General features: G+C 43.8%; 1 protein-coding gene across 2 annotated transcripts in view; it reads right to left on the bottom strand.

The window, feature by feature from the left end:
• LOC119389419 (scoloptoxin SSD14) overlaps nt 1–24647 on the bottom strand; it is an 84845-nt gene that overhangs the window by 13817 nt on the left and 46381 nt on the right. For both annotated transcript variants that reach the window (XM_037656660.2, XM_037656659.2), the window contains 3 exons: nt 12117–12332; nt 11338–11460; nt 7409–7506 (listed from right to left, as the gene is read on the bottom strand). In XM_037656660.2, coding sequence (XP_037512588.1) covers nt 7409–7506; nt 11338–11460; nt 12117–12332 — 437 coding nt within the window. The remainder of the gene's footprint in view (nt 1–7408; nt 7507–11337; nt 11461–12116; nt 12333–24647) is intronic.

The raw sequence follows: 24647 nt of genomic DNA, 5'->3' as shown, positions 1-24647 counted from the left end.
GAAGCGTGCTATTATCGCGGCGTGGCGGTTGTACGTTTCGCGCCTCGTGAATTAGTTTTCGGTGGTTTGGGGTACCTCTCTCCGTATCCATGGCCTTCACGAACAAGGACATGTTCGGCGTTTTACGAGGCCAATGTAACAAACAGGTGTGCGACTGCCAGCAGTATACAGTGACTGGTCCGTCGAAGATAAAATGCGATATTGCGACCATTGCCCGGGAGTCCACGGGAAGGTAGTCGAGCTTGGTAAGTGCCGTTTGTTCAAACTACATGTGCCTGCGCGTAGCATTTCGAATGTCGGTAGCACTTGCAAACTCTTCTGTGTTGTGGACTGCGTCCTTAACTCTTACACGAATAGTTTCTCTAGTAGCACAGTGCGACATTGCTATGCACCGTAGCCTCCTGTCAACGAGGCTGTGTCTGTTTAAGCATGGCGCATGTGGAGGTGAAGTGGGCGCGCGTTTACTGTTTTCGGCTTTGTGAGGGCGCTGCTGCCGGCGCCCTCCGCACTGAAGCTTGGTAGATAGATTGCGTTCATTACGTGTTGCATGTCCATTTACAGATCTCTATGTTATACCCGCTCGCCTTTCTTTGCGGCTCCTGTGGCTTTTCGTAGCGGAGCCGTCGTTTGCGCCTGGGGGTTATGCAATTACGAAATGCCTTCACGAATTTCCTCTTGCCCAGATGTAATATTATGTATCTTGTTCAAATTTTCTCTGTGTTACTTTGCACAAACTCCTGTCCTCATCATTACCTTTTGCAATAAAGATTATATTATTTGTTCAAGAATTCCTGAAGTGGCTGCTTGAAAGCTTGCCATCGTTTTTCGGAATGTGTACAGCCACTGCTGCAAGGAAAAGCTAGTTCGGAAAGCCAACATGAAAGGTTGTGTCGCCAGCTTCGAGCTGAAATTGCTCTATCCTTAGAGTAAGTCGTATGGTTTTCATCTCTGGTCTTCTGATTTAGCTCTCAATTATTACCTAATCACGATGCTTGCGTGTTATATATTTCTTGAAACTAACCCAGAAGCGTTATTGTTATGAAATATTCATTGTATTTGACATTTTCAGTGAAAATCAGATTATTACGAGCTGCAACACAGCAGAGCGCCGCTGGCAGTATGATGCGCTTGGGAAGGCACTTTCTAAGAAGTATCGATGGTACATGTGGGAAGATCCAAAACCAGGCAGGCGTTTTCAGCAGACACGAAGCCATGTCCATGTAAGTCAAAGACTAAACATGAGCTAACAAGTGCAGTCACATTCAAGTTGGTTAACCGAGCTTATGTAACATTAAATTCATCAATTTTCAGCTTGAATAATGTTTTCCTGAAATTAATCATTTTTTTAAAAGTACTCAACAGCTATGAATAGCAGTGTGTACTTGCTATTTTTCATGATTTTTATTTGCCTTTTTACTTCGTTTTACCAGAGCTTGCAAAGGCTTTACAACACCCAAAAGAATTGATGGATGTTTGTTTTGCAGAGTATGCTCACACAAAGACTATCGATTGCACGCAAAGTTAGAAGGCATAGGGAAAAGAAAAGAGCAACAAGTTTCCCAGCCTCCACAGACACCTTTGTCTTTACAAAGGAAAGTGCTGCCTCTGAGTTGCAGGTTTGTTGCCTGGCATGTTTGCACAAAAATTGTGAAGTGCCTAGAGTTGATTAATCATCTGCATATTGCATGAGGTCCTATGCAGTTGGATTGCTTGACATGGTACTCACAGAAAAATTCATGAATTTCAGGCATTGGATTCATCTAGCTTGTCTGGTGTGGTATATGATATGGCAAGGATGAGGCGCCTTCTGGAAATACCTATTCCTGAATGCTGTGACACATGCAGATCATTTACCTCGGTACTTCTTGGTGGACGAAATTGTAAGTAAAGTGTTGGTATTCCTCGAGTGTTCAAAAATGAGTATATTTGCATATAAGACTTTTCACGACTCTTTTTAGTGATTCACAATAACACTTGCTCACAGGATGGGTGAAAAAGCCAACTTAGAAAAGAGATGCTTCTTGTGGAATTTGAGGTTTGCCCAGCTCTGCTCTATTTGATTGTTTTTGCACTCCAGAAGACAATATTGAAATAGCTAAAAGGGTGCACATTTATTCACAAAAAATGACCATTGTAGCAAGCACTGAAAAGGATACTATGCAAAATATTTATGAAAAGTTTACCCAAGTTTAACACATCAACTACATTTCATTATACATGGCCCGTGTACTTAGGTTTAGGTGCACGTTAAAGAACCCCAGGGGGTCGAAATTTCCGGAGCCCTCCACTACGGCGTCTCTCATAATCATATGGTGGTTTTGGGACGTTAAACCCCATATATTATTATTATTATTATTATTATTATTATTATTATTATTTATTATTACATTTCATTATACATCTTCACTTTTACCTGGTGCTAGGTTATCCACAATGAACAAATAAGCTACGAAAAATTCTCAGCGATCCATTATTTAGATGAAATTGTTATAAACCTAAATATTTTGTCACAGTATCACTATGACCAGAAATGTGCATTGAAATCTAGTGAATAGAGCTAGTCTGAAGCATAATATGCTGTTGTTAGCTGCAAATGCTTTAATTTTTGTTTTGTTGCGGTTCCTTTTAGCTGTACATTGAGGCGGAACTGAGATTTCAGCTGAACATCAGTGACCTGGAGAAAAAGGTGACCAGTGCCCTCAAAGTGTGCTCCGAAAGACAGGGACATGAATGTACACTTTTGGACCTCATGAACTACTTACAGCCGAAGTGAACATATGCTCTCATAAGTGAGGTAAGTGAATGAGCTAAACAATGTATTCAAATGCTCTTCAAAGCGTGTTGCTGAAGGAAACAATCCAATGTATGATTACTTAAGTACGATACACAAATTAGTAAGAATTTAGAATGGTAAAGCTACTCGGCAAAGCTTTTAACGAAGCGTTATACGTTCTTGCAACACGGAGACCATTGTCAAGACCATGCCGACGTAGCAGCAGTTGAATAATACTCTTTTGCAATTGCCTCGTGGTTTACTTCCCTCTCTCTCTCTGTCTGTCTGTCTGTCTCTCTCTCTCTCTCTCTCTCTCTCTCTCTCTATATATATATATATATAACACGTATGTTTACATTATTTTTTACACATTCATAGATGCCACTGCCTTCAGGAGAGCCTGCTGTTACCACTCCACATATTCACTAGCTCGGAGGGAGTCCGCATTTTTGCTGGCGGTCCAAGTGAAGTGATTCAACTTTCTACTGGTGGTCTGGAGCGTGCTCTCATCCTCTGCCTTTATTGTACTGTATTAAGAGCCTGGAGTACCCTTACATTTTTTCACAAATGCTTTTGCTAACGCAGAAGCTTGTGCTGTCACGTGAAGTTGTCCCCGCGGCAGCAACATGCAAGCGTTTAAAGTGTTTTTTTCGCACACATGAACGAGAGAATTACTCCTTAAAATAAGGCACTTTACAGGGACGGGTCCCCGTATTGTCTTTTATGGTACATGTAGCTTTTATCTACGAACTTCGAATACTACCAGTAGTCGAGTTTCGCGACACTGTTATATATATATATATATATATATATATATATATATATATATATATATATTGGAATAGAAGCCACTTTTTTGTGCATTCCTAGTGAAGAGTAAAAAAATCTCTGACTTTTTTCAAGCCAAGAAAGCAGGCACATTTTTATGGTATTTTGAAGCGCACAGTACTGTTAGCATAATTTTTACGTTACTTTGGTTTCACTGTAGCCCAAACTAATCGCGGTTTCTTGTTTGCTAGTTTTGTCCTTGGGACTAAGTTAGACCTACATAATTCTTGTTGTCTGCGATTTTCCGAATAAAAATCTTTCGATTGCGTCACTTTGAACTCTTTTCTAAGTATGTCACACATATGTGTGGCGAATTATGCAGCCTATATACTTAAGCTAAAATATTTTATGTGGTATAATTGTAGCAGCGTACAATACACTACCGCAGCATCATCAGCAGTCACGTGGAGTGCTATTGAAATTAGAGCTGAACTCCTGATGTTCAATATATATAAATATCTGCTTATGTTGCAAGATACATGGCTTCTTTATTCCAGTGATTTGTGCCCTAAGGCCACCCCAAAGTCTGCAAAGGTCTATTTGGATAAAATAAGCCGTATTTCAGTGCATTACAAGCAAAGCATTTATCGAATAAAATAAAATGTAAATAAGGTTTGTCGAAAGCTGACATCCCTCTAAAGGTGATTGTTGAGTCGGGACTCATGTTGTAATTTGTGAAGTCTGAAACAAAGGAATGTGTGTGTTTGTACGAAAGACATGCCCGCCAGGTTTATATATCGGCACTTCGGCAAAACACCAAAGGAATTGATTGAACGGGATTTTCGAAAATTATATCTCGAAGCAGTGCCCACACCTCACCATGTTTTCGCTATAGAAATGACAAGATGCGACTTCTTGGCAATATCGCACATTATCTGTGTTCTGTGTACTACCTGCCGTTTTTACGAAGGTTGGTAGAAGATTGAAAAGATCATGTAAAATTTTACCCTCGAAATCGGCGCTTGAAACTGCGCCAATGTTTGGGCCGATCGCTGCCCAAAACATTGGAATATACTCCAAAAACCTTGGTCGTGTGTGAAAATCGTCACTATACAGGATAGCTGCGTGACAGCTTCTACACCATTTATATATATATATATATATATATATATATATATATATATATATATATATATATATATATAGTGTGTGTGTGTGTGTGTGTGGTGAACGGTATAGAACCTACCACGCATGCCGAAAAAACGTAGCACAGATTTTCACAGAGGACCTTTGTTTTTTAAGTATATTATTCCAACGTTTTGAGGGGTGAAAGGCCGACAAGTAACCTTTAAAATAAGTATCTAACACGCACTCTACTAAGGGTTACATATTTTCCTGTATACTTATAATAAGGGTTACACGCATATAAGTTACTTTTTAACCTTTAAAATATAGGTATACCAGGATTTGAAAATGTGCACCTATAGTAAGGGTTACCCGGTTTAGAGTGTACCACTGAGACGCGACCGCGTGAGCGAAGCAGGGCGCCGGGCGAAGCGCAGTTCGGCGAAAACGGAACTTTTGAACCACGCGCGCCGTTCCCCATGGCAACGCCAAAGAAGTTCTTTTTTCCATGAATCAAACAAACGAACAAACAGCATTTTATTACGTCTCTTGATGCACGGAAGGTTCTTTTTTTATTGCTGCTAGTTTGATTACTAGTGATTAATTGTAGGCATACTCTCATACGTCATCAGGATCATTTTCAAAATGTGCCGCTCGTGGCGCTCATCGTGTGATACACTTAGCTTAATTTCTCGGTAAGTAGGGCACTGCTGTTGATAATATTGCCGTTTTAGACTCTGTCATACATTGAGCTTTCACTCTGACATAAATTGTTATTTGCCTTTAGTATCCCTTTAAACTCAAGTGCCAGAATTTTAGAAGTAGCAAGATCATCTGCCTTCCCCAGCAGAAAAAAAGAAGCCTAAAATACTGCATAAGGAGCTTCTCAAAAACAGCGTACACAGTATGGATTTCTCAGTTACTAGTGTGGTAGAAAAAAATGCAGGAACCTGAGTTGTTTATATTCAGGGAATCTACCAGTAAAATTGGCCAAAGTGAAAAGCAGTACTGCAAAATTTAAATGAAGTGTTGCCTGTCAGGTTATTGAGAAACTTGCTGTTGTTGCTGCTTATGGATCATCTAAAACCCATTCGTAGCAGTTGGGCAGTTAAGGTGCACTTGCAGTTTGCTGAAGCACCTAACAGGTGCAGTGCGCAGGCTCTACACATCTCCATGCTGGCAGGAACTGAACAAGCCAGCTCTCTGCACCAACTTATGAGCTGTTTAAAAATCACACTGCTTATATCAACAATGCTGAATGGCCTGAGCCCCCATCAAAGCCATGAAGAAAACAAACCAATAAACACAATAAATTTCAGATGCAACACAATTACACTCCCTTTAGGCACACATTACGAAAGTCTGTCTGTGAATGCGTCCAGTTTAACAACTTTATTCAAAGGCACTGGATATTTTATCGAAACAAACTGAATGAGTGATATGTTGATTTTTTTTATTTTTAAGTCATTTCTCTTAGTCAGCCATGTTCTGCTTTTGCAAAAAAAGAATAAAATCTCAGGCTAAAAATATTTGTGCAAAGTATTACTGATTATATTCATTTTGAGCAAACAAACAGGATACTTTTCACGTGACTCCCGGAAAGCAGCATAACGAATAATTTGTCGGACATTGTATGGCCTTCAGCAAAGTGATCATATGCAGTAACACATGGCAAAATAAAGTTAAATAAAGACACACTGATTACGTTTCAAGTTCAACTTGTCCAAAGCTCAATTTGACTTGTTCTTTCTTGGCCAATGTCGATAAAACTAGCAAGAACAAGTTACGTACACAAATGTAATCACCACATGTAATCACCGCTGAAGGAGATATAGCCGAGCTGCATTGAACTTACAAGCCACATCGCCTGTACAAGTGTTGAACCCAAAAATATCGTACCAAGAAAAATAGCTCAAGGGACTAATGACAGCGAAATTGTTGTTTATGACATTTTTACTGTAATTCGTAGCTTTATGAATCTTAAATGCTCTAATGTATAGTATAATTAATGCAAGTGTCGTTAACTGTGACCAATTTCAGCATCACTTCAATACACCCACATAAAATCATAAGCAACCAACGCCCCAACGCGGGGGAGCGCCTAAGATCACATGTGCTCAAGTTTTGGTGACGTTGAAACCGCAGTTTTCAAATCGGAGGTTCCCTGCGTAGTAAAGAATGAAACATTGCAGGTGTTTCGGTATGAGCCAAGCTTGTTAGGCGTTCACTAGACTGTCGAGGACGTGTACCCTTAGGAACAAAAAAAAAAGCATTCCTGGCATAAGCAGCCAGAACCACCTACAGAGCAGCCCGACAACAGAGCGAGAGGGGCAAGAAACAATAATCCTCATTGGGTGCCGGTTGTGGTATCGTGTAAACCCCGCCCTGCATGGTGCCCCGCAAATCTTCTGTGACGTCGACAATACTCGATTTACGCGTGGAAGATCACACGAGATCACACGAAGTCCTGAACTATGTCATATCAGTGGCAATGTCCCAAGGTACTGCCAACTCAGATGAGCACTCACTCTTACCTTAAAACCAAATTAAAATATCTTAAAGGCAACGTTCGCCACTAATAATCAGTCAGACGAGCTCATGTATACAAGACAATGAAACAACACAAACATCTCGAGGTTCCAATTTTGACCTCAGGGGTCAAAAGCAACAGATCCCAAATTTGATAGCATATTTGGCACATGGCATAATAGACTAAAAAATAGTAAAGCTATATTTTCTTGCCTGATGAAAGGACTGAACTGTTCCCAACGAACATTTGCGCTGTGGCAGCTGCTGGGGCTGCCTCTCTGCCATCGATGACTTCTGCTGTTCCAGTAGCACTGCAGGACCAGAGAAAATACCAGTGATCCACATGAAGTATAAGTCAAATTAACAACATTACCGATCAGCAATACATGATGAATCTACCTACAACAACTAACATAGCTATCAAGCATAACAGTTGCAGTACACAGGCTTTAGAGATATACACAGCAGGCTATATGTCGTCTATTTTGACAGCAATTGTAGAAACATTGCTTCGAAAAGCAAGAGAGCCAATGTGTAATAAGTTGGTAGAGCAAATCCTCTGCACCATTTCATTTACAAAGCCAGGCTCAATAAGATAGTCACTCAAAGGCATGATGTAGACATTTTTATGGCTCGGCGGATTTTTGCCGTCGCCGTCTGTGCGCCGTGCTGTTCCGTATATGAATACGTATATATATATATATATATATATATATATATATATAAAAAACCCAGAAAGAAAAATTGTCCTGAAGAAAGCTTTTTCTGAAGCGCGCTACCAGGGACCCTCCGTGAACCTCTCGCTCCGCAGCGCGACGCGTTACTCCATTCGGCTAGAGAGGCTAGAAGGGTTTGGCTAGTGTCGTGAGCAGACGCTTCTGTCGGCCGCCGCGGTGAAACGTGTTTTTATGACGCCGCTAGGGGCGCTGCGCTCCGGAGACGGCTTAGAGGCGAGCTGACGAGCTGGCCCCGCTGCCGCTGCCGATCATTGTTTGTTTGCTTGTGTTTGTGCTTGGTTGTGTGGAAGCGCGAATTTTGTTCGTCTGTGCACGTGGTGAGTCAACCTGCTGCTTTATTGTGGCTTACCTGATATGTTTCCGCCAAACATCAACTGTGACATTACCGTCATTTCTTCGTATTTGGAGTATGCCTGCTAAGAAAGGCAGGACATGCTTCGTGCCTCTGTGCAAAGGCGGGTACAAAACGTCTGCCGAAAAAGTTCCCTGGTCCGTGCTCCGGCGGACGCTCTTCGTCGAGAAGAATGGGAAAGGAACATAAAACGAGAAGACAGAGCGCTGGACGAGACATGCGTTGTGTGTTCTCGTCATTTTGACGATCGGTTTATTGTGAGGATCTTCAAGCACATCATTAATGGAGAGCTTGTAGAGGTATCTAACGTCATCGCTCAATTGTAATTACTGATGCCCCCCTTACTCAATACCCTTCAATGGGCCTGTAAGGCATTTTGAATAAATAAATAAATAAATAAATAAATAAATAAATAAATAAATAAATAAATAAATAAATAAATAAATAAATAAATAAATAAATAAATTACAGATACTTGCTAACAGCGAATTTGAGCCAAGACAAATTAGAGAATATTTTTGGAATTGTTAGACGATCGTTTCTGTGTAATGATCACCCCGATCCCAGAGCAGTTTTTGCTCATAGTAAACAATCTAGCGCTCTACAACTTAGCGAAACCACCTAGAAGTGGTAACTCGCCAGCAGAGATCATAAGTGCACTCTTGGGGCCATCAGACATTGGAAAACAAAAGGCAGCCCGCATTACAAGCTTAATTGATGAACTCTTGGATGAGAGAAACCTCGCAAATGCTTCAGCTGTGCTTGAAGACAGCAGTATTTTTGACCACAAAGGCTGTGTTGAACAGAAAAGTGACAGCCATTTAATTTTCTGTGCTGTTGGCTATGTCGTCAGGAAAGCACTTAAAAGGTTCCCATGCCCCACATGTGCACCTGCCTTAGCCATTTTGCCTTTGCAGGCAGAGACAAATGAGAATGCCTCATTGACGAGGAAATTTGACCATGGGGGCTTACTGTACCCCTCAAAACACCTTGAAGACTTGATTGCAAAGCTGGAGAACGCGTTTGCTGTGTTTTTAAGCAGAAATGAGCTGCATGCTGAAAGTATGCTATCATTTTTAGAGTTTTTGCACGGGCATGACCACCAAAAAGTTGGCTGCAGCGAGCATGGTCAAGCACTCGCTATAGAAATGGCTAAGTTTTATAGTTTAACTAGGCTGCACTTCTTCACTAAAGCCATCAACAAAGAGAAGTAAGTCTACACAACGCGAGAAGCAAAAGCTGCTCAAACTGAGGCGCTAGCTGTCAGTGATCTCCGAACTGCTACAGCGAAATATTGAATTCAATAAACGTGTCACTTTTGTGCTCTGCACCCTTCATTATACCGTTTCGTCATTGTGTCTCCGGAGCGGAACGATCATGCGTTTCTAACCTGAGGGCCGAACTTTGGTCCTTATTCAGCTGTGCTGTTTCCCACTTACAAGACCTTTTTTTTTTCTGGAAGCCTGAAGTAGCTTCCATTAAAACAGAGTAATGATAATGATAGAAATAACAAAAATCAGTAATACGCCGTTTAATATATAATAAAAGCGGGCCTATACAACTCCAACGGTAGGTTGCAAGAACTGCCAGCCTCTGCTTCTAAGTGAAGTTTCAGGGGTGACCGACCGAAAATACAGCTGCCCAAGAATGCTACACAGAACATCACGACGCTCGTATTGTCCTGTCTGCATGAGCCAACGAACGATTGCGAGCACGCAGATAAATTATACAAAAATGCGCACAGAAAACGCATTGCTTGGTGCCGCTTGTAAGCGGGCCAAAGAGCGCGCGCCCCGCGCCAGCGGGCCGGAGCGCCACCTGTGCGCCGTCATAGCAAATGATTTCAACTGCGCCGACTCGTTCACAACACTAGTCAAACCCTTCTAGCCTCTCTAATTCGGCCACAAACGCATACACCCTCCATCATACTAACGGCGAACTGGTGTACCCCGACATGCCCAAGGCCGGTTTTGCGGGGGAAGGGGGAGGGCTGCAGATTGTCGCGGCATCTGGCAGCAGCAATAGAAAATAAGATCGCCGCAGCGCCGCCCCTGCGTGCGCTCCTCCCAATCTGTCAACGCCGCACGCAGCGCTGTCGTTGTCGCGAGCGTTAGTTAATTGTATTATCAATAGATGACGCGACAATCAGCAGACCCCCGTGATTTCGGCCAATGGCGAGTACAGATTTTGATACATGGGGCCTATGGGGAGTTTCGCAACTTGTATCATTGAAGAACTCTGCATTTATCGTTGGCGGTACGCCCGTACGCCCGTCTATCGCCGGAACAGGGCTGCGCGCCTCCGGCTCCGTAACAGGGCGTGGTCGCTTGTGCTCGCGCGCTTATCTCTTGATGGGGGTTCAACAGATGCGCCTCGTCGCCTTATATGTGCTGTGCTTTCATCTCAGTTTGCGTTGAAGCCCCTCCCTCCCTCTCTGGCTGGCTACGCCGTGTCCTGACGCTCTCTCCAGCTCGCTTGGTCATCTGCTATATTGGTTCTCTCAAAGAGTAACAACATATGAGGTGGTGAAGCGATCTGAAGCTAATGCCAAAATGTTGTTTACATACAATCAATTAATCACTGTTGTTGTTGTTTGTCTATGAATTTAAGATGTAGCAGTGAAAGCTCCTCTTGAACAGAGTCGTGAAAGTTCATATTCTGAAAAGGTGAACAACGATGTTTTGTTGTGCTGGCTTTCGAAATGAACCGGGCTCGCGGAACACATGGACACAATCACGCTGTCGAGGAACAAACACGTGTACATTGATTCAACTGCTTTTACAACGGCGAGCTCGCCAGCCGAATCTAATATGTAACTAGTAATGCGCTAAATAATTAGATACATAATGCCAATAAAACACAGAGAGAATATAGGACACAAAAAATCTACCGCGACCCCACAGTTACATGAAAGTTCAATGAGTAATATATATACCGCCAGTGCATAAAGACAATAAGAGATAAATTAGGCTGCGGCTGTGGAGTGCAAGTACAGCTACGATAGTGTAAGAAATAAGACAAGACTAAAAGCGCCAGTAGTCCAGGATACTTACTTTGAGTACACTGTGATGAATACACCTCCGCCAAGACCCATGCTTTGAGGGTTCACAGCGCCATTGCAAAACAATAAGGCAACCGCTGCATCAACGGCTGATCCCCCTTTTAATAAAATATCCCTGCAAAAATAAAACAGAGCAACGAAAACCCACAGATCACTAGGCGTATAGTACAGAAAGTTATGCATATGAAAACAACAGGACACCTTTGATAATCGAACTACAGTTTCCATGCAAAAACTCTATAGTTTCCATGCAATAATTTAGTCACTTATGCGCAAGCAGCATGAGAGAGTTATGATATTGAGATAATTAAGAACATCACTTGCCAAGGTAAGAAAGATCACACCACTATATAGATGATGCTGCTCAACAAGCTGCACAGCGCAAGCTTCCACAAACTGAGGATAAATCGCTCTGCATTGGCATGACCACATTATTATTATTATTATTATTTTTACCGACAAGCAAATATATAGGACGTAGCAGACGCCGTCAATAAAACACCTGTCCCTCCTTCTTGCGCCTTATCAAACCATCTTCGCACGGCAACAGTGGTGCTTTTGATATTGTGGAGAAGCAATTTAATGCCAGATTTCTATCTTCCGAGTCCCTTTAGTAACGAAATTGACGGAAAAGAAGCATCACATCGCGACAAGAGAGGAAAATGCACAAACGCTTCAAGTTTACTACAAAAACAAGCCCAAGAAATGAGAGCAACATTTGCAGCACGCACTACGACAACCGAAAGAGTGTTGATTGAATGACGCGCATACCTGCCAATGGGTGCGCACGGCTCCCCGTCGACGGTGACGGCCGCTTGCCGGTACTGGCCGAGCTGTGAGGGTGACGCGCTGAATGTGATGTTGGAGTAACGCGCTCGCTTCTCGCTGATCTGCGGCAGACCCAGGACCAGAGTGGTGACGATGGCCACCAGAGCCAGCACAGCAACCACCGTCACTATTATGCAGTCGCGCTTGGTGAAGCTCGTGCTGCGTGTACAGAAACAGAACACCCTTATCAATGCATAGCCGTGAGATGATGAAACAGGCCACATATATGTGTGTCGCCATGCATGGCTACAGGTCACTCACGCAGGGTCTCTTCCATTTCCAAAAATGAACGCTTACACAACTTGCCATTACTTTCTTTCTGCCTGTACACACACAGGGTTCATTAGAGGGCTTATGATCGTAATCTCTCCCCCCCCCTTTTTTTTGTGAGCAGTCCCCTCGTGTGGGGCCCAAACATCAGAAACGATGTGAGAAACCTTTTTATTTTCCTAATATGAAGTCCACTTTACTTTGTATGCCCTCTCCTGTATAGGCGTGAAAAGGCCCACAGTATTGAATAAATAAATAAATAAATAAATAAATAAATAAATAAATAAATAAATAAATAAATAAATAAATAAATAAATAAATAAATAAATAAATAAATAAATAAATAAATAAATAAATAAATAAATAAACGCAGTTGTTTAACCTTTACCAATGCCTTTGTTCAGTTTTAGCGACAAATTTGATAAGGAACGCTCGCGCGCACACCGCCAAACCGAAAGCGTGCACGTAAAAACGGCTTACAATTTAAGAATTTACGATAATGTTTGTGTACCTTAAGTCAAAGAAAACGAAAAAAAAAATCTGACAAGGTATCGAACGGCGCTTTTATAGAGCAATTGGAGAGATGTAAATAGTTATAAGATTCGCATAATTCTGCACCCAACTGCCAGTCTACACACAATGAAAAAAGTAGCTTTAAATGTGTACCTTTAGTTACAGCACGCCTATAAAAATGTCATGAATCACTGGCTAGACCAGCACAGGGTTCAATATTGTGATTAAGAACTTCAGCATTCATGGCCCGGCCATTAGGCAGGAGGGAAATCAAGATCTCGCGACGAAAATATTGCACCGCGCGCCTAACCAAATATATCATTTCATCAAAACGGTAAGTTGGGCCAGTTGGTTGGGATTCTTTTTTTTTTTTTTTCACTCAGCGCCGTGTTGTCCGTTTCCTTCTCTTTTGTCCTCGTGTGTTGCGCTGTCCCCGAGTGAAAAAAAAAGTATATCATTTCATTCCGCAGCACTGAAGTTTATAGTTTCCATGCAGCAGAGTAAAAAAAATAAATGCCGGTTAATTAGAAGGTATAATGGCAAGCTCTACGGATAGCGTGAAGTCATGTCAGCAAATTTAAGTGGGTACGAAGAAACAGCAAGTCCACACTTAATCTGAATCTAGTGAAACCCAGCAACGCCTTTGAAGATGGACAGGCGTTTTAACAGTTACTGGCCGTGGAGAATTACAAAGGCGGCAATACAGAAATCGGAAAGGAAGAACTGCATGATAACACAAGGGGGCAGCGCGGTGGTGTTTGAAGTGCGAGCTAGCGTCCTGAGGACAAAAATATACCGGAGTAAATATTCACAACAGGATGATGGTCTGCTGCAAGAAAAATCCAGAAACTACCGAACACATAGTAATGAAACTGTCAGGATATTCAACCAAGAACACCCGGGGAAGAGGTGCATCTTTCAGAGGCTCCGTGTTTCAAAGTTCATGTGAGCATTATTAGACGTTTATATTATTCATAAAACAGGCGTCGTTACATGCGAAGAAATTGTACGAAGAAACACAAAATATACAAAATTAAGAAAGACGGGGTGCTTAAGCGCAGTAGATGAAACAACACTCGATTTCTTGTGATGGTTCAACGGTTTTCCATAACATGTTTAATAGGGAAAACGGCGTTTGGTTGAAGTCTACTATCGTCTTGTTGGGAAAGATAGTAGAAACCACTGACGCAGCCAGAGGGGAAGGTTGGGGGGTTCAAGCCCCCTGCCTCCCTCCCACCCCAAATAAATTTCTGGCTATGACCCTGGCCGCCAATTGTGTCGTGGACAGGAACACTACCAGAGAGCCGAATTCACGCGCAACCGCGTGGGAAGGGAGGAATGTAAGGGCTAGTGAAAGCCGTGCGAAGTGTTGATAAGAAAAACAAAGGGCTGCTGCATGGCAGGCGCACGCGATAAGGAGGACGCAGCAAAGGAGATTGAGTTTGCAGCGACGATATCGCTCGATTGTTTCACGCGCGATGTAAGGCCGTTTGGTCGGAGGACTCGTGCACGCCGAGCGGCCTTCGCAGTTTCAACGAACACGAGCGCGCGAAAAGAAAAAATATGCCCGCCAAACATCAGCGGAATTTGTACGAAGCATTAGCGGAATTAAATTCTCAGCGGCACTTGGATCTCGCAAAGGGGCGATATGGACGAATAATAAAATGCCACGGTTCCAAACGCGGAAAGACTATACTTTCTCCCAGGCTCGTCGATAGCAGGTGCAGGCGTATGACGGACAAGGTAGCCGGGAGAGTCTGCCGGTAAATCGATAAGAGAGCAAAAGAAGCGCAAGCACTGCGCCTGTGTACCTTCACGCGTGATAATGTTGCAGGGGTTTCTTCGATAGGCCTGGTGCCAGCCGGGAAGAAAATGCAGGAGAAAACCAACCGAAATGTTCGGCCTTAGATGTTCGGCAAACATGCGCCAACTTATGGTATGTGCACGTCAATAAATCTAAGAGAAGAAGTGCGAGAATAAATGAGCACCTGTTAAAGCACTACACTTCGAACGATTTGGTCTGACGGTCTGGTCATGCACCAGACAAGAGCGTGCGATGCGGTTCCCCAGAAGGTCTGCGCATGCAAGCCAAAGAGGGCTGCTCCACGAGGCACGTAGGGGTACAATTTACCACAATGGAAATTACCCTTCACAGACATTAACAATTTGGCAAGACAATTATGTCCACATCGGCGTGACATGTTTTAAAACGAGCATGACGAGGAGATGTCGAAACTGGTTTCGGCAGATGTGCACACGTAGCGGGAGATGCTGCCGGCCCGACGCATGCATGGATGTCCAAATCTCTATGGAGGATGGAAGGTGAAGTTTCAAGAATGCTCGAAATTCGAGACCTCGCCGCGTGACCTGGAGTCTGCACATGCAATAAGATTAGTGCTCGAACACGACAGCACCCAGGACAAGAGAAACGGACGACGCAGATACGAACCTTTCGTTCAGTGAATACAGGAGGCTTGCTGCACCACATGTAGCAAGAATGGCTGATTGGGCGCGTTGGTTCAGCATATTTTGAAGCGTAAGGCGCGACTACTACAAATGACAAATGGAGAGTCATACACACACACGGAGGTCTGTTATAGCAAGACGCCACGATAAATGGGTGAGATTAATCATTGAGGCCTAAGAGAATCATCTAAGCAGGCGATAAGCGTGCTAGCGTGGCATCCTTTTCCTTAACACCAAAGTAGTTGTTCTACTTGAATGCCACTGCGCAGTGGTGACCTGTGACAGCGCGTGGGAAGCAGGGGGATGGCACAGGGGAAGAAGGTACGTCACGCACCCCTCCTGACCTTGAGCACATTTTTTTTTTCTTCGAACGCGAGGTGTACTTTTAATGCGATCGCGCGCGAGTGGAGGCCTCTCGCGGCGTCCTCAGTAACTACCGCGTGCGCCATGTTCCAATAAGCGAATGGCGTGTAACCTGCCTGTGACGCCGTAAGCACCGACAGAAGAGGAAGCGCTTTTTAGCTGACTTTGCGAATTTATTGTATATCCCAGGCCACGTGCTGCGCTATAATGTTCGGCTCGCGTGTTCTCGGGAGCCTCGACTACCGATCGGCAGCGTTTCCTTGCCGAAAAAGTGTTGCAGGGCCCCTTTAAGTGATTAGTGTCCCACGTGTGTACGCGCGGAAATATTCACTGTGCTCGCAAATAATCGCACTAGAACGTCAAAGCTTTAGCAACTTACTCATCTGCTCTGTGTCAGTGCGTTTGCGACACTTTGCATAAGCCGCGTGGTAAACGAATTACCCATAGCCATGTCTCAACTGATGGAGCAGTTTTGGCAACTGTTAACGTGCGCACAAGCAATTTCTTCTCAACAGGCTGATAATAATCAAGGTATAAGTTTCTATGCGGTATCTACATAATAGCTCGCGCTATACTTAACCTGTATGTAGGACAGTGGTAAATATATGCCAGGCACTTGCATTGTATTCGAAGCCCCCGAGATAATGGTGGTACCACTTCTGTCCGAAACCAGGCAATCAGATTAATTACTGGCCGTTGATCATTTCAGAACATTTACTTTTCTCTAGCTGTAACTGCGAATACAATGCCATCAGGAGACATTTTGAGGTTCAAATATAGAAATAAAAGATTTAATTGAGAAATGTTTATTGCAGATTTCCTCGACAGAAGTCGTTCTATCACACGCGCTAGAGATTGCACGTGCGCATTTGCGCCTCCGAAAAATTAGCACTTTCGCCCAATGGACACAGGGGGCCCGTCGTCTTTGCGTGATGCCACGGATTGAAGGATCTGTGGCCAACATTCAGGGACGCTTCGGCAGCATGTCGTACTTGCTCGAAGCATGCCTACTCGAGCGCACCGAAATCGGAGGTGTTTTCGGCGACCGCACTGGTGGAAAAGACGCACCGGAAACATGCAGCGTGGCCGAGGGTGAGGAAATCCCGAGAAACGTAAAAGAGACGAGAAGGAAGAGGAAGTAAATAAGACGCTCGCACACGTAGGGACGGCATTTTTTCTCTGTTTGTCCGTTAGATATCTTGGAATCCCTCGATAATACTATAATTGCGGACTGACGTGATCTCTTCCTCGAGGTCACCCATGCGAGATTGCACAGCAACATACTGGCCTCAAACAGACCACCAGTACAGGCATCTGCGGGAAGTAGAGTGCCACGAGTTTTTGCCTCCTGGTAAGAATGAACGGCAGTTGCGCTAGTGTACTCCACCAGTTTCACCTCGTCGTGGCCTTAATTCGGCGCTACGCGCACGTTTTCAGTCGCGCGTACAGCCGGAACTGTAATAACAATTATTATTATTATTATTATTATTATTATTATTATTATTATTATTATTATTATTATTATTATTATTATCATCATCATCATCATCATCATCATCATCTAGTGTTTTACGTCCCAAAACCGCGATATGGTTGAGAGACGCAGTAGTGGAGGGCTCCGGAAACTTCGACCACTTGGGGTTCTTAAACATGCACCTAAATCTAAGTATATACGGGCCTCTAGCATTTTCGCGTCCACCGAAAAAGCGGCCGCCGAGGCCAGGATTCGATCCCGCGACCTTAATTCGAGTCAGCAGTCCAGCACCGTAACCACTAGACCACCGTGGAGCCCGAACTGTGAGCGTGTCTAATGTATCAGACATTAGAACGTATAAACGAAAGAAGGAGAATTTTAAGGGCTCGTTTTTCTTTGTTAATCACAAAGAACATAAAGTGGACGAGGGGATGATCGCAGCTGTAGCTCAGTTGGTATAGAGCATCGGACGCGTTATTCGAAGGTCGCAGGTTCGGTCCCTGCCAGCGGCAAGTTACCTTTTCGTCAATTTTACTTTCTTCACATTTACATCATAATTACTACAAATAACATCCCTTATACTCTCCTTGGCTTTCTTGTCTGTTAGTTCTCATTAGAACATATTGTATTTCGCGGCTGTCCTTCTTTCGCGTCACAGCAGACGGGAGCCTCTATAGGCTGGCTGACGTGGCAGTGCAAGCGTTAGCTGAAAGCTGCATTTCTCCAGGGTCTGTTAGCCCATTTTCATAATCCACGAGTGCGCTTCCTTGCGCTGCATATTCGCCCAACTAATGGCGGCACCTGTTTTCTCTCTTTCATTCATTGGTAAACAATAATATTTTATTTGCTAAGGCGTAAAATATAACGGCAATAGGAAAAAGTCAAGAAATAAACGACGCATATTACAGTGGAACTTCTTGGACCACAGTATAGCGCAGCTAAACAAGAAAAAATAAATAAAACCTGAGAGTTAAATTAATAATGGGGCTTTACGCCCCAAAACCAGGATATGATTATGAGGGACGCCGAAATGGAGGGCTCCGGAAATTTTGACCATCTGGTGTTCTTTAACGTGCACTGACATCGCACAGTACACGGGCCTGTACCATTTCGCCTCCATCGAAATGCGACCGCCGCGGCCGGGTTTGAACCCGCGACCTTCGGGTCAGCAGCCGAGCGCCGTAACCAATGATCCAGCATGGCAGACCTGTGTTAAAGTACCAAAAAAATTTGCCATAGACGCTGCAGGCGAAGAAAATCGCTAGTTTATCAAAGGTAAGGAGAGATGAGTTTGTGCGATGAAATATGATGAAAGAGCGCGGAGCCGAAAACGAACATAAATAAAATAAGCAACTTGACGATGCGTTCTCACGTCTGAAATTCACAGGAAAGAACAAACTTCACTGTAGACTGTTGACGCAACAGACAGACAGACAGACAGACAGACACAGACACACACACACACACACACACACACACACACACAGGCAGACAGACACACACACAGACAGACAGAGAGACAGACACACACACAGACAGACAGAGAGACAGACAGACACACAGACAGACACAGACAGACAGACAGACAGACAGACAGACAGACAGACAGACAGACAGACAGACAGACAGACAGACAGACAGACAGATCTAGCCGTAATTGATTAATCGATTAATTGAAAGGCAGGAATCAATGATGAATAATTGATTAACGGTGCTCCTTTGATCGATTAATCAATTAACCATTAATCGATTTTACCATCCCTCGCTCAAAAGGAGATTGCTCAAAAGGAGATTGTGCCGCTTAAAAGTAGGTCCCAAGCTATGAGCCTGGTAAATTTCAGACATATTGAATATTTCTTTATTACATGGACAATCTGTTCAAACCTTTAAAGCCATTTTTCTCAGAACACGATTTTTTGCATCCTCCAGTTACGCAAACAGTTATAACTTTCCTTCTAATCTATATTTTCATAAAAATATTTGCGTGCTATTTCTTCATTGGTTCAACTGTGCACTCGAGCAGAATAACTGAAAACGAACGGTAACTTTTTGTACTATGGCCGATTGTGCGCAAAACAAACCTGCCAAATATCAACTTTATCAGTCTTTTTAGTGATAACGCGCCTTAGCTTGGAGATGTGGTGATATTGGCCTCACTACGCACCTGCCATGTATAGGGTTTAAATGGGACCAGCCATTTTCTATTTATGACTGTTGGCGCAACATGCAGCACATTGATTTTTATACATTTCATTTTTTTACATTTTTAGCAATTTTATCATTTTAAAGTTTATCTAAGCCCTACAAGCCAAAAATAGAATTGTAACTTTTGGACTACAACTGTAAATTTTTTTCTCGAAGGTGGTGGCCTACCTTAACAGAATTTGTACCTGTACGGTAAAGTAAATATTTGTGATCAATACAAATAATTTTCTGCTATCGTCGATTAGCCTTCATGTGTACTTTCATCAACCGCATAAGTGCCGGCATATAGCCTTTGTAAGCGAGTAAGTTGCTCCTAGTTTCTGAAAAAGATAAAACTGCATTCCAGTGACCCATTCAACTCGGAGCATGCCTCCAAGTGCTGGCATCGTTTATGCGTGGGTGTGTCACGTAGTAGCGGTTTTTCTGTCGCCTGTTGTGGTGATTCTCATACGTTCTTCTATCCAGTGTATTTATCTATACTTTTATTGAATGTTAGGGTCGCATCCAAGCACCCCATTCTTTCATACTCCCTGAAAGCTGCAGTCGTAAGGAGATGAGAAATCCTTGAACAGAGGATGTCGCTGTAGCCAACGTTTGTACAAGTCGACTAGTTTTCGTCAATGCAGCAACTCAGGCTCAGTTGAACTCCCGCGACATTCCATGTTCAAGGATTTTTAACCCAAAAGTGTTTTATGCCGGAGTCCATCAAGACTTCACTGACGTATTTCCGCCACAGAAATACGTCAGTAAAATACAGATGACAAAGAAGAAACAGAAGAAAAAGTTTCGTTGATTTGGATGACCTGAAAGCCGAACCCACGACCTCTCGGTCTGTGACGATGGGCGTGGGGCGCTCAACCCACTGCGCTGCCGACGCTCATGCATGGGGCTTCACAAACGCGCCATATATCTCACACCTTCTCCCTTTCACGGTGACCTTCGTTGGCGGGGAGCGGTGTCGCCGTCTGGGATCGGCGAAGTGACATACTGCACCATCAACGAGCGCCGACAGTGAGCGCTTCGGTAGTTTCAGCTTTCGGTGCAGCGGAACGCCTTCGCGCGTTCACGGATGAAACTACGAACTCGTCGCTTCAGGAATGCGAGAGGCAGCATGGTATATGCATGAGCACAGGCGTAGGTTACCTTATTACTGGGGAGCGCAGAGCTTGGCGTTTCTCTCCTCAACTGACGACGCTTTGAATGAGTGCATATCGAGTATTAGTGTTACGTGCGTGCTGATGTCATCTTTGCGAGGGATTCAGCATATGCTGTGACCAGGTGTACGTTAACTACTTCAGCTACCACAAATGCTAAATCATGATCCTTGGCGTTCGTCGCCGGGATGGAGATGTGCCAATAGGCGTAAACGTGGGTACATCCACGTCAAACGGTGCTATAGCTGCCAAACACCAACAGACATTGAGCAAGCTCCCATACATCAATGTAGAATAAACAGTCAACTATAGTCCTGTGTCGACACGGTTCACTTTCGTGTTAGACCGATTCCTATGAGGAGGGATCAACCATGTTTTTTTTTGTTTTTTTTTTCAGCTCTTCAGGCCTCCATGTTCCCCTGAACTTCTGTCTTGTTTGGAGTCATGAGGGGAGTAAGATATGTAGATTTTTTTTTTTGTAAGATGACGTTGAAAAGAAGCCGCCAATAAAAAACGCCAGTGAAGCAAAAGAAAACGAGACAATAGTGCGGTTACATCTCTAAAATTAACACAACAAGAAGGGGAACCAAGGAATCCGCTTTGCGTCAGTCACGTCAATAATTTAGCTCTATAAAATTTGTATTTTTTCACAGTAATTCTATAGTATCTGATAAATATAGGGCTACAGTTTTTTTGTTTTTTTTTAAAGCGCTATATGCATTTTGATCTAATTTCGATGTAGGAAGAGTAATCTGCTAGTCAGCTGCAATGACGCTTTCACCCAGCATTACAAGTCAGCAGTTGACATTTGCATGACTAGCGGTACCTGCTTCGGCAAGTACCGGCAGCACAGAAAGCAGGTGCATGAGTGCGTGGATGAAATGTCACCGCTGGTCTTGACAACTCTACGTATGAACTTGAACTATACTTTACATGTGTACTTGAACGACTATGTACATGTGAACTCAGAATGACGTTTACATCTTGAAGTGGCAAACCGCACACAACACGCATGTGCATCACCTTATTCGATTTTAGCGCTTAAAATATATGCAGCCTTCCCTTCTAGATCTGAGCAACGTTAGAGCGGCAAATACTTTCACCTTTCTTGAGCCATTTAGAGTTCTTAATTTTACACCTCAATGGCTAAAAAATTGGTGCTCCAGCGTGTAATAGCTCTTCAGAAGTACTGAAGGTATTTGGCTTGAAGTTGGGTCAACGTCATTCGCTGTTTTTGCCTTCAGATTAGAGGGCTTCACATTTTGCCTTCACATCAGTCGAGTATCACACGTGTACAATGAATGATGGCCTCACACACAGCCGTCACAGCGGCAACTCCCCTTCAGCGAGTTCCCGCATAGAAAAGCGATCCAGATATAAGCACATCTCGTCTTAACTCGTTAATGCAGTCCGTGCTCTGCACGCCTTTGTGACCTGCGGTCACTATCGCGCGAGCCACTGCAGGCGCCCACCGTACCGTCAACCCGTGCGGGTATCGCAGAAAAAAATTCGAGAGATTTCACGTGACTTCGCGGTCGCCCAGGTGAACAATGACAAAGTCACGTCAGATAACGTTATCCGCGCAGTCGCAGCTTAAACAGAGCTATCAGAGCTATCGGGTTTCTGCGGTGTCCCGACGAAAGAAATGTAGTGGCAATGCAACTAGAGCTCTGGCATTCTGGCAACTTGTGTAAGCGCCGCGACTTTGCATTGTCATCAGTTGTGGTTAGGTTTTCAAAATCTTGTATATTTCGGTAGGAAGTCATAGTATAGACAAGATTTTCAGGAGTCAGCTGGAGTTACGTAGGGTGCTTTCTATTCTATCAAACAGTGGCGTAGTCAGAAAGCTTTCCCAGAGGGGAGGGGGGGAGGGAGATGCTGAATCGCCCTTGAGGTATGCTCGTGCTTGTGTTTGTATGTGTGCGGGTATATACGCGCATACAAAATTTAAAAAATTCGAGGTCATCGGGGTCAACTGCGATGTCACGTGGAACATTGTTTTATTTGGCCTCCCTAAAAGCAGTGTGCTAGCCTAGTGTACCGAGTACCTGGCACGTAGTAGGGTTGTCATTTGGTGATTTCCAAGCACATGTAGCAGCAGCTATTACGGCCAGCCACAGCTCAAGGCCTATGCTCCACAATGGAAAGGTTGGCCTTGGATGAGAGCTCGATGGGTGCAAAAACGTTGAGTGGACGTTCGAGCGAGTGGAGATGAAATGAAGTCGGTATGAAAATGAGTCACAGCGAACGAAAGCTTGTGAGTGTGTGAGTTAAGTCAACTACGGTATTTAAATTGCTTGCTAATCCTCGAGACCACGTGCAAAAATGGGCAAAAGACACCCAGAGTCAGGATACGCAAACCGCCGGGCGCACAAAAGAATGCAAGCAATATGCGGGGCTTGAGTATGTAAAGGTACTTGAAAGCGCAATTGTTTCATATCTCCCACAATTCTGAGTGATTCTATTCGCACAAACGATGTCCGTTGCAGGTCTGAACGAGATCATGTGACTAAAGGATCATTGACTTAGATCAAATCAAGTCTATATGTATCACGTGTCATATTACATACCAACGAACGCGCAGTAAATTCTGCTGGCACCTTGGTGAGTAATGACCGTTCGCTACGACAGTTAAACAATATTGAAAAGGAGTGTTATATTAATCTGTGCACCTAAAGCAGGTCACCAGCGCAAGCCGCCGATTTGACATGATATAGATCAAGCCAGCGCTATTACTGTGGACTGGCCAGCTTGATATTGTTCTTTGGGAAATTATATATGCTGTCTGTTTCCGTATACAACCTCTTTCACTCGAACTTTGGTCAATGGGCGGCTCGCATGTGGTCTAACGGGAAGAGCTGCTATGCTGAAGGAACCGGTTTCGAAACAAACACTTGAACTAACATCGTACAGAGAAACACGCTAACTGGCAGAGTTCCATATCAGAATATTCAGTAACAAGTGCATCAGCTCTTTCCACGAGTCTCGTTTATAGAATACAAATATGTGCTGTCAACCCAGTGTTACCATGCACAAAACCATCCGAACTCGCTCAGTCTCAGAAAAATTCTAAGGAATGCTCACTGTGTTCTTATCTGTTCAGAGTATTCTGAAAAACCTCAGCACATTATTAATAAGCCAACACGAGAGTAATATGCATTTTCAAAAAAAGATAACAGTGCGCAGCCTACTAAACTGTCCAAGTCTATTATAGTGGGAGGCGCTATAACGGCTTACACCGCTCGGAAAGCGGAGGTAATAAGTCATAAAAGAAAAAAAATGTAAGCGTCTGCGCGGCCTATCGCACACCCAACATATTCCTTTCAATGGCTCCACTGAAGCTTTAACAATGGTTGATACTAGCTTGTGCAGAGATAGCGCACGAGTGCTTGACGTCAAGCTCGTCCGGGCAATCTCTCCTTTCCAAACGCACCGCGCAACGAAGGTTGGGACAACCTGTTTAAACCTAAGGTGGATTCGAAAGCATCGGTACTAAACTCCGCAATGCACCAAGCCTGACCAGCCAAGTAATTGGGAATAAGTAATTGGGAATAAGATCAACATGCTATGATCGACGGGCAAGCGCAAGGAAGTCGAGGCATATCCCCCCTAGACAGAGTCATCGATACACCTTGCAGCAACGCCTTCAAGAGAAGCAAACTAATCGAACATCCAACATGAGAAGCAAAAGAAAACGAGAAGGCGAAAGATAAGCGTGCACGGCTTCTGAGAGTGTCCGTACTTGCGCTTGAAAGACGCCGACACACAGTGGCGATAACACCGATCGCTACGCACGTGAGCATCGTACAGAACGCACATCCACAAATGTGACACAACATGCACGACACGTTTAGGAATACAGATGTATCGTCACATGTCCGTACACTCTGGACGCGGGGGCGGGTACATCTTACCGTAAGAACATGATGTAATAGGGCTAGATACACAGCTTTCCGCACGCACACGCCTTCAGGAACGCAAGGAAACACTCGATGAGCTGACCGAATGCCTCAGATAAAGATGAGTCTG

Source organism: Rhipicephalus sanguineus, chromosome 4, assembly GCF_013339695.2.
Source record: "Rhipicephalus sanguineus isolate Rsan-2018 chromosome 4, BIME_Rsan_1.4, whole genome shotgun sequence".
In the NCBI taxonomy this organism is placed as follows: Eukaryota; Metazoa; Arthropoda; class Arachnida; order Ixodida; family Ixodidae; genus Rhipicephalus; species Rhipicephalus sanguineus.
Note: the sequence above shows the minus strand (reverse complement) of the source record. Positions and strands in the feature narration are given on the sequence as shown.